A 15,807-nucleotide genomic window follows, 5' to 3' on the forward strand; every position below is an offset into this window, starting at 1 on the left:
AAAAAAAAAAAAAAAGAAAAGAAACGTTTTTCTTTTAAATCACAGCCCCGTCCCCCAAACTTGCACAGTATTTTTGTCCTAACCTTCTTTCCCCTGCTCGGAGAGTGCCCACCAGGCGGGCACGGTGAGCCAATGAGAGCGGGCTGAGCCGTGCCACCTGAGCCAATGAGAGCGGGCCGTGCGGTGAGCCAATGAGAGCGGGCCGAGCGGTGCCACCTGAGCCAATGAGAGCGGGCCGTGCCGTGAGCCAATGAGAGTGGGCCGGGCCGTGCCACCTGAGCCAATGAGCGCCAGCAGGCACCTCCTACTGCACGAGCTCTCGGGCAATGAAAATCCCGCGTCCACCTGGTCGCGCGCGTTCTGGGAAGAGGTTCGTTGCCCTGTGGTTTCTCCTTCTGCGTCTGTTTTGTTTCTGAGCCACGGTGGCCGGCCTTGGAAGTAGTGGGGCCGGACCTGTTTCAAAGGAGCCAAGGGAAGTATCCTGTTGGATTTCAACGGACACTAAAGGGGCCTTGAAGGAAACAGTCCAGGAAGGGCAGATCGACAGGTGAGTAGGGATTGGGGTGGGGGGAGGGAGAAGAGAGAGAGGGGGAGGAGGGCACAGAGAAGCTAAGTTTTGATAGGGCTCCAGGAACTGGTAAGGAAACCTGAAAAAAACTGGTCAGCCTCGGGGCCGGGAGCTCAGGCAGCAGACTTTGGCTCGGTTCAGTACAGCCGCTTTTTTTTTAACGGTGAACGGAGTGACCTTACGAGGCAGTGGACTATTCAAGCACCGCGAGGCTGACCAGCGCTCAGGCGTGTTGTGCAAAGGATTTTTACACTGGCAGGGAGGCTGGCCCAGATCGGGGTTCTTAAACGGTTTGGGGTCAGGTGCCTCCTGAGAACCTGAAGAAACGTGAGGACGCTTCTTTTCCTCTGAACAGCTCATGTGCCCGCTGAGTTGATTATTTATGGCAGCACAATAAACACCCCCAAGAACTTTATGCACGTTATACGTTGTATCAAGTGTGTATTATATATTTTACGTACTGTGTAGAGTCTATGAATTCACCATTTCTGTGGGTCAGGGATTCTGAAGCAGCTTAACTGGGTGATTGTGGCTCATGATTTGATTCACAGGGAAGTTGAGGCTTTGACCGCGGCTGCAGTCATCTGATGCAGTGGCTTTGTCCCCCCAGGGGACATTTGTGACCGTCACCAAAGGCAGTGTACGTATGCCCTTGGCATCAGTGAGTGGAGGCCAGGAATGCTGTTAACGGCCCCCGCTCCGTTACAAAAATTATCCAGCCCCAAATGTTCATAGTGTCAAGGTTGAGAAGCCTTATTTCATTTCAGTCCCTTAATTTATTTGCTTTCCATTAAATACGAGCTCTTTCCAAGATGGTGGTTCCGAGAGGGTTTCTTGGAATAACAAAGAACGGGCTATATATATTTAAACATTTGACTTAGGTCTTTTTAAAGATTTTCTATAAAATCATTTTTCTTTTCTTTCTTCTTCTTCCTCTTCTTCTTTTTTTTAAGATTTTATCTTTAAGTCATCTCCACACCCAATGTGGGGCTTGAACTCGCAACCCCAAGATCAAGAGTCCCATGCTCCACCGACGGAGCCAGCCAGGCACCCCTGAAATCATTTCTCGAAACGATTTTCTCTTCGAAACGGAGAAGGAAGTGCTTACAGGCTTCAGGATGTAAAATGGCTTTCTCAGTCTGGTGGCTCCATAGATCGAGGGGGGAAAACTCTTAAGACAGGTGGTTCCTTGCCCTTGAAATGCCTCAGCTGAGCACCTGGGGCAGAATATCAACGGAGCCAAGGTGTTTAAAAACTGGGGCCCGGGGCCCGAGCGGCTCAGTCGAAGCATCCGGCTCTCCATTTCGGCTCAGGTCATGATCTCACGGTTCCTGAGTTCGAGCCCCGCGTCAGTCAGCACAGAGACTGCTTGGGATTCTGTCAAAATAAGTAAATAAACATTCAAAATCAAACCCAACCAAACTGGGTCCGGGCGTCTGTCCTGGCCCGGAAGAGGTGCCGGGTTGACCCCGTGCCGCCCCTTAGTCCGGCAGGGGGTGTGGAGAGGACGTTCAGGCTCAGCCACTGCTCCCTCTGTGCCCCATGCGTCACCCTGCGGGGGCACCCAGGGGCCGGCGGGTTCACTGCACCCTCACGGGCGACGTCCTGGGTTTCAATCCACCTTTTCGGGGGTCACTCAGGACGGGGACTTCTAAGGTGAAGGGGACTCTGCTGGGGACTCCGTTCTGGACTTCCCACTGCCCAGGCCCAGCACACCCTTGGCCAGGCTGGGCGCAGGCTCCGCCCCTCCCCGGGGGCCTCCACCCCTCCACCCCTCGGGGAGCGGAGGAGGGGGCCCGGACACCCCTGCTTCGCTCCTTCTCGCCCCTATTAAGGACAAACAAATCGACGCTTTTTCATTTCGAGCATTTTCGTCATGCGAGCCGGTAAGCGTCAGCACTCAGGGCCCATCTGGGGGACGTTGCCTCAGCTCCTGGAGCTTGTCCAGGTCTCACAGTGGGGACTCGCCCCTCTTGCGCTGTCCCTTATTCTCCATCAGCCAGAGAGCTCACCGATTCCCCCGCCTCGGGGTCCACCCTCGACCAGGTGGGCCTTTCCCTCTGTAAAACCCAACCTCCCAGTCGGAAAAGACGACGGTGCTTTGGAAGTGCAGAAAAACGTCTCTCCAGCGGGCGGTGCCCGGGCGCAAGGCCTGGAAGGAGTTGTCTCGGGCACAGAGGCCACAGCCCTCTGTCAGGCAGCGTTCTGGGACTAAGGGCCAGGAGCCTCTTGGGGATGAAGCCCCGCAGGTGCTAATGGGCCCCGGTGGGGGGGGGGGGGGCGGGCAGCAGGTGAAGGAGGCCCCAGCAGGGAGCCACCGTGGTGCCCTCTGCCCCCGCCAGTGTCTTCTGTCTCAGGCCTGCCTTGGGGAAAACTCAGGAGAGACTGGGATACCGGGGACCGAGTGCAGGGGCGAGGAGAGCGTGGCCGGAACACAGAGACTCCCCAACCATGTTAAAAACATTCATTGTTGGGGCGCCCTTTTTACACTGGCAGGGAGCGTCCGACTTCGGCTCAGGTCGTGATCTCGCGGTCTGGGAGTTCGAGCCCCGCGTCGGGCTCCGCGCTGACAGCTCGGAGCCTGGAGCCCGCTTCGGATTCTGGGTCTCCCTCTCTCTCTGCCCCTCCCCCGTTCACTCACTGTCTCTCACAAATGAATAAGCTTAAAAAAAAAAAATCAAAACATTCATTTGTTTCTATGACCTGAATCGAAAGCCTTGTTGTGAAAAACCCTGAAAAACCCCAAAGATTAAAAATCCCCCGTCAGTCCACCAGCCGGAGAGGGACGTTTTTACATTTTGGGGGGGTTTTCTTCTTGATCTTTTTTTTTTTTTTCTCTTCTAGGCACGTACAGTTAAATGTTTTTCTCACAGAATTGCATCGCGCTGTACCACACAGATTTTCGGAAACCTAAGACGCGGTATTGAACTAATTCTACATCTAATTCCAATTGTAATAAAGTTAATACATGCAGATGGTCTGATGAGCAAGTGTAATGGTTGAAACGTTTGACACGGACGGAGGCCGCCGAGAGGGGTACGTGGGGGGCCGGAAGGGCTCTGTGATGACCGGGTGTCGGGGAGACTTTCTGAAGCCACGTGGGTCTGGCTGCCATGGCCCCATGCCAGTAACTGCGTACCGGGCACCGATCTAAGTCCTTCGCACCTACTAACTCGCGAAAACTGGAGAGGAAAAACACCCACCAGTCCTTGGAAGAGCTCCATGAACAGGTGCCTTGAACCCCACTTTACAGATGAAGAAGAAGGGGGACACGGGGGTTGGCATGCTGTCCGGGGCTCCCGGCTGGACCAGCCAGGTCCAGGCAGTGTGGCAGGGACCACAGTCTCACCCCCGGGGGTCACCGGGTCGGGTCCCCCACCCTTCAGGCCACGAGGAGGTCAGAAGAGGGCAAACCCGGAGCTCGCTCCATTCAGAGGCATGACCTCTTGCCGAAGTCGGACGCTCAACCGACTGAGCCACACAGGCACCCCCAAAAGCATCTACTTAAAATGAGCAACTCAGTGACTCTGATACCACAACCAAGATACAGAGCATTTCCACCCCCCAACCCCCAGAAGATTGCTCGGAGGTGCGATAATCCTTCCTTTGTACAAAAGACTGAACCCAACTTTCATCGGCTGCCGGGGTAGGTGACGGGGGTTGTCGCTTGGTCCGCCCGTCCAGCACAGTCTGTAGGGTTCGGGCAATGAAAGGCACGTCCGGAACTTAGCCCCGTCGTGTACGTGACTGTGCGGACTTTGGCAAGTGACTCAGCTGTGCCTCAGTTTCCCACCTGGAGACCGTGGACAGTAATGTCTACGTCACAGGGTTGGAGCGAGGGTGGAATGAAATGGTGTGCAATGGGGTGTTAAGATTGAAGTTAGGAGGGAGACCTCAAAACACAGCACGTGTGCAGGGGAAACAGTCTGAGAAGAGTCCCAGGCCTCTGAGAACCTCCCGCCAGGTCAGGGGTCAGTGCCTGGGGAGAAGCCGAAACTGTGTTTGAATCTCAGGGTCATCGTGGGGTGTGAAAGGCCATTTGTCTTTTATGGAAGGAAAGAGACCCAGACTTTTCTTCCGGGGGCAGGAGAAAGGTTCCCTTGGTGAACTATTTTAATTTTTTATGTTATCTTATTCTATTTTATAAGTAGGTTCCATGCCCCAAATGGGGCTTGAACTCACAACCCTGAGGTCAAGTTACATGCTCTACTGACTGAGCCAACCAGACACCCCATATTTATTTATTTAAAAAAAATTTTTTTTAATGTTTATTTTTGACAGAGGGAGAGACAGGGCATGAGCAGGGGAGGGGCGGACAGAGAGGGAGACACAGAATCAGAAGCAGGTTCCAGGCTCTTAGCTCTCAGCCCAGAGCCCGACACGGGGCTCGAACTCACAGACCATAAGATCGTGACCTGAGCTGAAGTCGGATGCTCAACTGACTGAGCCACCCTGGCGCTCCCTGCCCCCAATTTTTTTTAATGTTTATTTTTGGGAGAGACAGAGACAGAGCATGAGCAGGGGAGGGGCAGAGAGAGGGAGACACAGAATGCGAAGCAGGTTCCAGGCTCCTAGCTGTCAGCACAGAGCCCAACACGGGGCTCAAACTCACGAACTGTGATGTCATGACTTGAGCCAAAGTGGGATGCTTAACCCAGGCGCCCCTATTTTTTTTTAAATGTTTTGGGGCGCCTGGGTGGCTCAGTCAGTTAAGTGTCCCACTTCGGCTCAGGTCATGATCTCGTGGTTCATGGGTTCGAGCCCCACGTCGGGCTCTGGGCTGACAGCTCGGAGCCTGGAACCTGCTTCGGATTCTGTGTCTCCCTTCTCTCTGCCCCTCACCCATTCTCTCTCTCTCTCTCTCTCTCTCTCTCTCTCTCTGTTTCTCTCTCTCAAAATAAATAAGCTTTAAAGAAAATGTTTTATTTTTAAGTAATCTCTACACCCAACACGGGGCTTGAACTGACACCCCCGAGACGAAGAGACGCACGCCCCACCGACCGACCAGCCAGGCGCCCCACCCACCGAACAACTTTCAAAGGGCAGCGGGAGAAAACGAAATGGTTTTGATCACATGCTGTGCTTGTTGGACACGATGAAGATAAGACGTGCTGGGTGAAGTGTTAGCTTGGCGGGTGTCGCGTGCGTTCCCTCAGTCGCTGCCACAAGCCAGCTGCCCGGAGCCCAGTCCCTGCCGGGACCACCCGCCCTGCCCGCAGAGGGCCGCCGGCCCCACCCCGGGGTCGTCACCGCCTGTCACGGCCCGTCACACTGTCCCTGGTGTCCTGGGCACCGCGGTGGCACCGAATCACCACCAGTATGACAGCCGGGACCCAGGAACTGCTCAGGCAAAGGTTTCCCACTGCAGACACGCAGGGGAGGACGGGCCATCCTCGGGGTGAGTTCACGGCAAAACATCAAGAGGAAAATAAGAGCTCAGTTGTCCCAGGAGCGACCTGGGCAGCGTCGCCGAAGCCGGACGGTCGCTGCGAGATTAGCCCGAGTACCGCCACTTGAACCGTTCCGGGCGCGGGCTCTGTCTCCGTGGTTTCCATCTTCGCAAAAAAATCACAGAATGTCTTCGAGATGCTCTGCAGCCGTGGTTTCGAACGTCCAGAGAAGTCCCAGAGGACGTGTGTCCGAACCCACGCCTCTGCGCCCACTCCGCCCCCGTGCGCCGCCTCGGTCCTTGCTGGAGGGGCCCGCCTCGGCCCAAACAGGCTGCTGATGCCCGACACCCCACATCCACCTCCCTTGCGGCTGGGGCTCTGGCGTGTGGCCCGACCTGGCCTATCAGTCCCCGGGGACCAACGGAGAAAAGTGTCTTTTTTCCCTTTTTTTCCGGGAGAAAGAGAACGACGAGGGGGCGACTGTCTCCTTCCCTGCTGTCCGCCGCGTGGCCAGCGTGAAGGGAAAGCCCAGAGAACAGAGCCGAATTAGAACCCCACCTTCCAGGAGCTCATGGACCCAGCAGAGGAGGCCGCGGACCGGATCCCGGGCTCCTCACTCTCCTGCCATTGGCTCTGTCCTCACCGTCCTCCAGGGGCTAGTCATCGGCCGAGAGAGGGGCCGAGGCAGCTGCGACGCAGGCCTCCGGGCCACACGGGGCTGGCTCTTCACCCTCTGGGAGGTGGGGGGGGAGGGGGGCGGGGGGCGGTCCGAAGGGGACTCGTGAGGAACATCACGCTGGAAAAACCAGCTCAATTCTTTTTTTTACGTTTACTTATTTTGGGCAGGGGGAGGGGTGGAGAGGCAGAGAGACGATCTCAAGCAGGGTCCATGCTAACGCGGGCCTCGAACCCACGAACCGTGGGATCGTGACCTGAGCCGAAATCAAGAGCCGGACGCTTAACCGACTGAGCCCCCGCAGGCGCCCCAAAACAGCTCCGTTCTGACCTGCGTGGGGACCCCGGGCAGAGTCTGCTACTTCCTTGAGCCTCGGTTTCCACAGCTGCCGACTCCACACTAGGTTGTCACCGGGTCCTTGCTGCCACCTGTGGCCGATTTCTTCCTGGTCGGTCCTTCCGTGGCCGGAAAACGCAGCCCATCGGCCAGATGTGGCCCAGAGAAGGAACCGGGGGTGGGGGGTGGGGGGGGGGGTGGCTAGAGAATCGGCTTTCTTCTTGCCTTTTGCCGAGAGAGCCCGCGCGCCCAGGACACCGAGGACCCCGCCGCCTGCCTGTTAGCGGGCACAGCGAGGCAGGACCCTGCTTCCCACCCCCGCGCCCCCACCGGCGCTCGGGCTCCAGGCTCGTCCCCAGCGCCCCACGGGCCTCCCTGCCCGCTGGCTCTGTAGTTCGGGCTCTTGTTGGCTCAGAGCAGACAGAATCCCGTAAAGAGCGTCTTTCTGGGATGCCGGGAAAGTGCTGGGCGGACACGCGGGTCACAACAACTCAAAGCTTTGCTGCCGGCTGCAGAGCAAAGCGGCGCACCGGCTTATTCGAATCTCCAAAGCCCGGCCGGGTCCCTGGGTGAGCACCACACGGCTAAAATTAGCCCGGCCATCTGCTGAGGCCGCGGCTGGGCTATTCTGAGCCCTGGCAGGGCCTGCCTCCTGGAAGCGGGGCCGGCCTGGTGAGGCCAGTGGCGGGGACCGGTCCCGTCAGTCAAGGTGGATGCGGGGAGGCAGCTGGGGACGACGCCACGCGGAGCGGGAAGGCCGGGGTCGCGACGAGGCTTCGTGACGGATGGAAGGGGCGCCCGTGGCCCCTTCACAGCCTTGGGCTCTTCCTCCCGAGACTGTCCAAGTCCCCCCTACGAAGCACAAGGGCTGGTGTCTTTGTCCTGGTCCCCGGCTTCCCCTCTTCCCTCCGGAGCTTCTCGCGTGGACTCACGCCGCGGCCAGACCCGGGCTGGGATTTCAGCGGTCACGGCAGAGACGCACCGAGGGCGCATCGGGGTCAGGAACCACACCGAATCTTTCGCAGGGATCAGCACGCCCGTTCTCAAAACAACTCAAAGGAGGCGCCCGGCTGGCTGTGTCGGTGGAGCGTCAGACTTTTGACCTCAGGGTTGTGAGTTCGAGCCTCACGTTGGGTGTAGAGGCAACTTAAAATCTTTTTTTTTTTTTTTTTTTAATAAAATCTTGAACAAACAACTCGAAGAGGTAGGTACCAAAAGAGTTCAGGGATTCTGAATGGCTCGAGTCATCTTTTTGGTCAATGAGGGAGAAAGACTTGGTTAAAGGGCCAGACCGGGGCCATGGCTCAGGGGACCCCCAGGAGTACACCTGGAGTCCTGCCTCCGTTTCCCCACATGGAACCTGTCACTGGTTCTCCAAAGGTCCTGAGTTGAAAATGCATTGAGCTAGGAGGTGAGGAATCCGGGGTTACAGACAGACCTACCTAAACATTTATAGATACCAACGGACAGGAGTCCGTTTTTCTTATTAATTTTTTTTCATGTTTAGTTTTGAGAGAGACAGAGCATGAGTGGGGGAGGGGCACAGAGAGGGAGACACAGAACCCGAAGCAGGCTCCGGGCTCCGAGCTGTCCGCGCAGAGCCCGACGCGGAGCTCGAACCCACGAACTGGGAGATCATGACCTCAGCCGAAGTCAGACACTTAAGCAGCTGAGCTACCCAGGAGCCCCATCACTTTTTTTTTTAAAGTTTATTTTGAGAGTGTGTGTGTGTGTGTGGGGGGGGGACAGAGAGAGACAGCATGGGCAGGGGAAGGGCAGAGAGGGAGAGAATCCCAAGCAGGCTCTGCACCGTCAGCACAGAGCCCGACGTGGGCTCGATCCCACGAACCGTGAGATCATGACCTGAGCCGAAACCAAGAGTCGGACGCTTTACCGACGGAGCCACCCAGGTGCCCCCAGATTACCCACTTTAGAGACTGGTCCTCAGCCAGGAAAAAGGGCAAACCGTGGGGTGCGGTTAATCGGCAGACCTCCCTAAACCTGCCATTTGAAGGTCTTGCCTGCAAATGGTGGAAATACCATTCCTTAAGAAAACGTGCAAACTCTAACCTTTTGGGAATTGACACAGACTTTAAGGGAAGGGGCCTTGGGAACAGAAGCCCCTCAGGAACGTGGGTGATGCCCGAGTGTTAACGGGACGAACCTGGCAGGTGCAAGAGAAGCCACTCCCGAGACAAAAGCCTCAACGGCGACACTCGATGTGGGGAGGAGGCGGTGGGGGCGGGCTGCGGCGTGAGGGCTAGCAGACTTGGCGGGAGGGTGTCCTCTCCCTCAGGGGACGGTCCTTGGGCTCTGGGATGTCGGCGGGGCGACACCCCAAGTGCAGCAAGGCAGAACCGCCACCTCGAATCCACCGGCCGGCACCCTGCAGGGACAGGCCTCGAAGGCCAGAGCGCGCGTGCACACGCCACCGGGTGGACCGGCGTGGTCGGGCCGGTGAGCCGAGCTCGTGTGCACGGCTCCCCGCTGCAGGCAGAGGGCAGCCCACCCCCGGGCCCGGCGCCGCACCTGTTCGCTTGGGTTTCTGTGAAAGGCTTAACCACCAGGATGCACTTAGCTCCGCCCTGGGTTGGGACCGGTTTTCTAAGGGGGGAAAGACACCCGAACTATAAATACCGGAGAGCATAGCAGGTTCCCTTACAGAAAAAAACGTGAATTCCGAAACACAAATCTCTTGAAGACGTCAGTTATGACCGGGGCGCCTGGGGGGCTCCGTGGGTTAACGTCTGACTTCGGCTCAGGGCATGATCTCAATGTCTGTGGGTTCGAGCCCCACCGTGGGCTCTGTGCCGACAGCTCGGAGCCCCGGAGCCTGCTTCGGGTTCTGTGTCTCCCTCTCTCTGCCTCTCTCCTGCTTCTGCTCTGTCTCTCCCAAACATTAAAAATAAATAAATCCTATCAGACCTAACGTCCCTTTAAAAATAAAAAAACACCAGTGCTGATTACAGGGAACCCCTTGAGCGCTCACTCCAGCCTGAAACTACTTTGTCCCATCAAGGACCGCGAGGGTAAAACTGCCTTTCCCTGGGCCGCCCGGGGTGCCGAGGACACAGAACAGTCGGGATCCAGGAAGCCGGGCCTGACTGAACGGCTCATCGGGAGCGGGTCTCTGGTCAAAGGCGCCGAGGGCTTTCGGCAGGTCGAGGACTCTACTGTTATCAAGTCGACTTGCTCGCGTGGCCCTCAGGTAACCGTGTGGAGTCACGACCGCGGCTACCGCGGGACACAGCCGCGGCCACACACGGCCCATTACCGTGGCCCCGTGTAGCTCAGCCCCGGGAGCACCTGCTTCGCGTCTCTGCCGCCGCGGAGGACACCGGGGACCCCTGCGCGGTCTCCCTCACCAGACCCGTGTCTCACCCAAGGTTTCAGACCGCGGTCCCCGCGCCGCCCACTCCCCGTTCTCCTTCCGTCGGAGGTCCACGTGTCACGGCCCTCCCCCTCCCCCCCCCAGCATCACTTCCACACGCCCCGCGGGTCGGAGCCGCAGGCCGCCAGCACGTCCCGCCCCGCGACGGGTCCACCGCCAGAGAAAGGAGAAAGCAAGCCGCCTTCCGACGTCTGGGGTTTGCTCTTCGGCCACTTGGACGGGGCACCGCCCTGGGCGCTCTGGGGTCCCACGGACACAGGCACCAAGTCCCCTCCGGTCTTCGCGGACCTTGTACCGTGAACAGTAACCAGACTGTGGCCAGAATGAGACCAAACGCGCGGACACAAACGCAGAAGCCGGTCCCGCTTTGAGAGTTACGAGGAGCCCTTGGGGTGTCAGCGACAGTCTCCACTCGCCAGACGGGCTGCTTGCAGGAGGTTCGGGAATTTCAAATGCAGCTGTTAAGTCGCTACGCTCTATTTTTAATGTTTATTTTTGAGAGAGAGAGAGCATGAACAGGGGAGGGACTGAGAGAGGAGGAGACGCAGAATCCGAAGCAGGTTCCAGGCTCCGAGCTGTCCGCATAGAGCCCCACGTGGGGCTCGAACTCACGAACGGTGAGATCACGACCTGAGCTGAGGGCGGACGCTTCACCGACCGAGCCCCCCAGGCCCCTCTATGCTACAGATTCCAAGAGCTTCCCTGTCCGCGTGTCTCTAGAAAAGGAAAGCACTTTTTTTTCTGGTCTAAGTATGAGAAGAAATTGTTGATCTCCCTCCTCCTGGTCTCCCCACAGAACTCACACACGGCGGGGCGGGGAAGGGGGAAGAAAGGTCTAAAAAAAAGGCAATTGATGCAAAATAAAGAAAATCTAAGTAGTATGAAATTAGTTTTTATTTTTACCTCAAAATAAACGCTTAACATTTTTCCAAAACCTGAACTAAAGGCAGATGCTTAGAAGTGGCGGAAGATGATTCTTTCCTCCCCTGGGGAAACCAGTAAGGCAGACGTTCTGACCGGGCCTGGCTCTTCCCGCGGGACTAGTCTGGACGAATACCCGGCCCCAGCCTCTCGTGTATCGTCAGCCGTCGCCACCCGGCTTCTGGCTGGCAGGACCCCACCGCCCGTCCCACCCCCAGACCCACACAAACAAGGGGTTTGAAAAGCTAGGAACATCGTTTCACACGTGACCAAACGCTCACAGAGAATCCTTTCTGAGGGGATTTAGGAAGGTTTGCGCTCTCGGCCGCCGAGCGGGGGCGCACCGGCCCCCGCCCCCGGCTGCGCCTCGGCCACACGTCCCCGGGCTCACCACAGGGACGTCTTGAAGTTGAACTTGAGCTTCAGCAGGTACTTCAGATTTACCTGAGCGACGTCGTACACAATGTACCTGGAGGGGGCGCGTCAAGGAGCACACGGTCTCACGACGGAGCGAGCACCCGCGGCTGCCAAGGTCACACCCCGCAGACCAGGCCCCCCGGAGGCGGAGCACCCGCTCTCCCCCCCAGGGCAGGCCGCCGAGGGCGTGTCGGCCGGAGGGTCTCCGGTCAGGCTGCGCCCGGGACGCTGGGCGCGTAAGGGACCGCTGCCCCCTGCGCCCGCGCGGACAGCGTGGCCCACGGCCCACGCGGAAAAGGATACTCGTTATACAGCAGACAGGTATCGTTAACGCCCGACGGGATCCCCGTCCCAAGGGGAACTTCTACGCCATCCATGGTGATGCTAGCTGAAGGGTCGGGGGTCGTCTTGCCCAAACCTGCAGAGAAGGCCGGAGTGATATGAATTGTGGGGACAGAGGCGGAAGATGTTTCCAGGAGAGGCGGTCCACGTTATGTTGGGTCTACGCGCTCGTTTTAAAGCCACACGCGAATTCTGCGCTCTGTCCTTCTTCCGGATAGAGAAACCTGTAGGTGACACGCCACGTTCCCGGGGCACGAGCCTTACGGAGTTCAAGAACAGCGGCCCTCCCCCGCCCCCCGGGATCCTCTTTCCGCTGAGCAGAACTCAGCAGCAGAACCGCAGTCACTTCCGCCTGGCAGGTGGAGGCCCCAAAGCGACAGGTGCCACGAGCCACGCGATCCAAGACGCCCCAGGCCCCACTGCGTCATGAGAGGTCACGAGAGGCCCTCGAGCCGCAGCGGAGTCAGGTCAGAACCCAACGCCCCTGCCTGCTGCCGCCCGCGCCAAGACCCTCCTTTGCCGTCTGCGACGCCAGCCACAGAGCGGGAGCGGCGTTTCTACGACAAGCTACGGGAACACAGCCTTCTGGGGGGGAGAAAGCGCCCTCCCGGTGGTGTCCCAGGCGCCCGGGGCAGTTTCTGAGCCACCCTACCTTTGACGCTGTGCTTGCCCTTGGGTAACTTGCTGATATGCGCGGCATGCTTCAGCTCGTACCTATTCAGGAGAGGTCAGTGTCAGCGGCCTCCACGGCCCGAGGGCTCCCACCCCAACAGTCTGACCGGCAGGAAGCCACGTGAGAACCGACAAGCGCCCCGAGAACCCAGCGCGCCCTTGCTGCCAGAGCTCCCTCCCGGCCCGGCTTCAGAAAGCGAGGGTGTGCTCTTTGTGCATCGACTGCGTCCGCGACCACGGCTCCGGGGCCACTACGAAGGAGAGGGTCTGTCTGGAGCCGCGGCCGGCCGCTCTCGAGGCTTCTCTGCCCGGGCCACGATCCCCAGGCCCCCAGCTCATTACCGAACCCTGCTTTCCGTGTGACATCCACAGGATCAAGGCTGACGCCCGACCCACACGGGACCCACCAGGTTTTCTCTGCGGGGAGCTTGAAACTGGGATAGACTTGGACGGAAAATCTAAACACCCGTGGGGTGTGCGCGCTACGGGGTGACCATCGTCTGCGCGAGCCAGCCCGGCTTCTCGGTGCACAGGAAGAAGATGGGCGCTGCCGGTTCCCGAGGCCGGGCTGGATCCCCGATCCTGGGTTTTGTGAGGCGCTCCTGGGCCTCCCTAGTTCACTTGGCCAGAACTGGTTCCCCCGTCGTGGTGGCCAAGGGAGTTCTGAGACCCGCCCGAGGCCAGGCTCACTCACATGTTTCCAAGAGCAACTTCCCCCAGCAGGATCAGGCCTATGGGGTCTCCCTGGGACGTGTGGCAGTAGTTGGCACTCTTGGACACCATGTCGGCGAAGTAGATCCCTTTACCAAACATGTAGCCGGTCTGGAGGGTTGGAAAAGGGACACTGAAACCTTCCAGCCGACATCCGGAGCACCGCCGACCGGGGCCAGGCACCAGGGCCGCGGGGCCGCTACGTATCCTCCGGACCCCGCTCTCCTCTCCTCTGAACTGGGCAAGAACCTCACGGGGCTCTTGTGAAAATTCGAGTCTGTGCGCGTTCAGCTCAGTGCCTGGCGCGTGTCAACGCCTCATAACATTGGCCGTTACTCTCCCCTCCTCCCGAGATTCAAACGCGGGGCTCAGGGTCTGGCAGTGGTCACCTGTCGGCCGTGGCGGAGCCCAAGCCCACCCTTAAACGAGGCCCCGCCCCCGCGCCCCGCGCCAGGCACGTACCACGGGCGCTTCAGGTGGGGCGATGCGGAGCCCCTGGGACAGGATCCCGGCGAAGTTGGTGGTCCTGGATCCGTGCCACAGCAGCCGCCGGTTCCGCAGCTGCTTGAACGGCTTATAGCGCTGGCTCTCGCCTTCACGCTCGATCTTAAAAATCTGCCCGAGGAGACGGACGCCACTTGTTACTCCGCCTAACACACATCTACTGGCCACTGTCCCCGCCCCACACCCCCCCCAGAGGGCGCGGCCCGTTCCGGTAGGACAGGTGGTTCCGTGGGGTGGGGAAGGGCCGCACGTGGCGGGAGCCCGTCGCAGACCCTCATGCGTGTCTGATACGACTTCCCGATTCCCAAACTTGGCTTTGGGCCAGAAAACGAATAAAAAAAGAAACAAAACAGGAAAAGAGTAAGAAGCCACCCTCAACCGTGAGACCACTACTGTCCCTGCTCGACAAACGAGTCGCTTCCTCCCGTTACTCGAGGCGAAGTCAACGATCCTTTCCCACCCAGGCCCACGCTGGAGGGAGCGGGCGGGGGAGGGAGAGGTTCTTACGTCAACAACTTCCAGGTCATAGGCGTTGTGCGTGGTCGCGTGAGTGTTCTTCACGTACTTCCTGATGGTCTCCGCTTCCTCGGAGTCTCTGTCCACCACCTAGAACGTCGTGTCTTGGAATCAGAGCGAGGGAGACCCCGGAGAGCCCCCGACGGAGTAACGGCCACATACAAGGCACCACACACGGCTTCAAACGCGTGCCGTGGGGAAGGCTGGGTGTTCTAGGAACTCTGGTTCCCTCCGCTTAATTAAAATAGAGAACGAGGGGCGCCTGAGTGGCTTAGTCAGTTAAGCCTCCGACTTCGGCTCAGGTCATGATCTCACGGTCCGGGAGTTCGAGCCCCGCATCGGGCTCTGTGCTGACCGCTCAGAGCCTGGAGCCTGTTTCAGATTCTGTGTCTCCCTCTCTCTCTCTGACCCTCCCCCATTCATGCTCTGGCTCTCTCTGTCTCAAAAATAAATGTTAAAAATAAAAAAAAAAAAAAATAAATAAAATAAAATAAAATAAAATAGAGAACGAGTCCCGCACCAAGAACCAGGCCCACAGCATTACGGTCAAGAAGGTGCCCCCGGGACCCATCAAGGGGCGTTTGGTGGCTTATTCTACCTGGCCCTACAGACGTGTTTTGTCCCAAGCGGGAAGCAAACGCTCTTTTCAGGGACGTAAACACCCCATTCCAGGCTCACACTTACAACCCTGCCGGGCCTGAGGCAGGGGGACTTCTGCCCAAGCCCCGGCCCCCCGGAAGTTGAGGGGCCTGCGGTACAGTCCCTCGGCCCCAGAGCACGGACCCGGCACCGTACGTTCGTCACGGCTGCCGTCACCTTCTGCACCTTCTAGGGTTCACACCACGCAAACGTCCAAAACAGATCCTCTCTAGACTGAGGACGAAGGAACTTTCTGGAAGGTCCCTCAAAATCCTATAGCAGAGGCCCTGGCCTAGAAGGCTGCCCGGCCACCAAGGCGCCTGTTTACAGGTGAGCTGCCCCACGGTTCCGCACGGGCCACCAGCAATCTGTTTCAGGGCCCGCCGCTCCCCGGGGACAGCGGTCAGGTGCGCCAGAGGGGGGCTGTTACCTTGATGTCAGTCTTGAGCTTCTCGTAGTTGACATCGATGGGGTCCTTGCTGCTATCGTCCGAGCCACCCCTGAGCAGGCTGTAGGCCACTTCGATGTCCAGCAGGTTGTCCAGCATCTCCACCTTGGCCTGGAGGAACAGAAGGCACACCTCGGGCTGGCACCAGGGTGGGGGGACCTTCCAGCTGGGTGTGTGTGGGGGAGGACGGCCTGTCGCCCACCCGCCGCTCAGTGAACACTACCGAGGACTCTCGGGGATGCCGGGGTGGGGTGGGGGCGGCTTGCTCCCCGGGGG

General features: G+C 58.7%; 1 protein-coding gene and 1 long non-coding RNA gene across 3 annotated transcripts in view; one reads left to right on the top strand and one right to left on the bottom strand.

Moving 5' to 3' along the window:
* The first annotated feature begins 324 nt into the window (after nt 1-324).
* LOC122235799 lies at nt 325-3,852 on the top strand. Its single transcript, XR_006213837.1, has 3 exons — nt 325-547; nt 1,120-1,208; nt 3,413-3,852. It is a non-coding gene; the product is annotated as an uncharacterized LOC122235799 (long non-coding RNA).
* A 7,385-nt stretch (nt 3,853-11,237) lies between these two features.
* Nucleotides 11,238-15,807, bottom strand: part of PARP1 (poly(ADP-ribose) polymerase 1) — a 38,405-nt gene continuing 33,835 nt past the window's right edge. For both annotated transcript variants that reach the window (XM_042975881.1, XM_042975880.1), the window contains 7 exons: nt 15,514-15,642; nt 14,436-14,534; nt 13,887-14,039; nt 13,408-13,535; nt 12,694-12,755; nt 12,003-12,117; nt 11,238-11,751 (listed from right to left, as the gene is read on the bottom strand). In XM_042975881.1, the coding sequence (XP_042831815.1) occupies nt 11,670-11,751; nt 12,003-12,117; nt 12,694-12,755; nt 13,408-13,535; nt 13,887-14,039; nt 14,436-14,534; nt 15,514-15,642 (768 nt within the window). In that variant the 3' untranslated portion in view covers nt 11,238-11,669. The remainder of the gene's footprint in view (nt 11,752-12,002; nt 12,118-12,693; nt 12,756-13,407; nt 13,536-13,886; nt 14,040-14,435; nt 14,535-15,513; nt 15,643-15,807) is intronic.

Source organism: Panthera tigris, chromosome F3 (assembly GCF_018350195.1).
Source record: "Panthera tigris isolate Pti1 chromosome F3, P.tigris_Pti1_mat1.1, whole genome shotgun sequence".
Classification (NCBI taxonomy): Eukaryota; Metazoa; Chordata; class Mammalia; order Carnivora; family Felidae; genus Panthera; species Panthera tigris.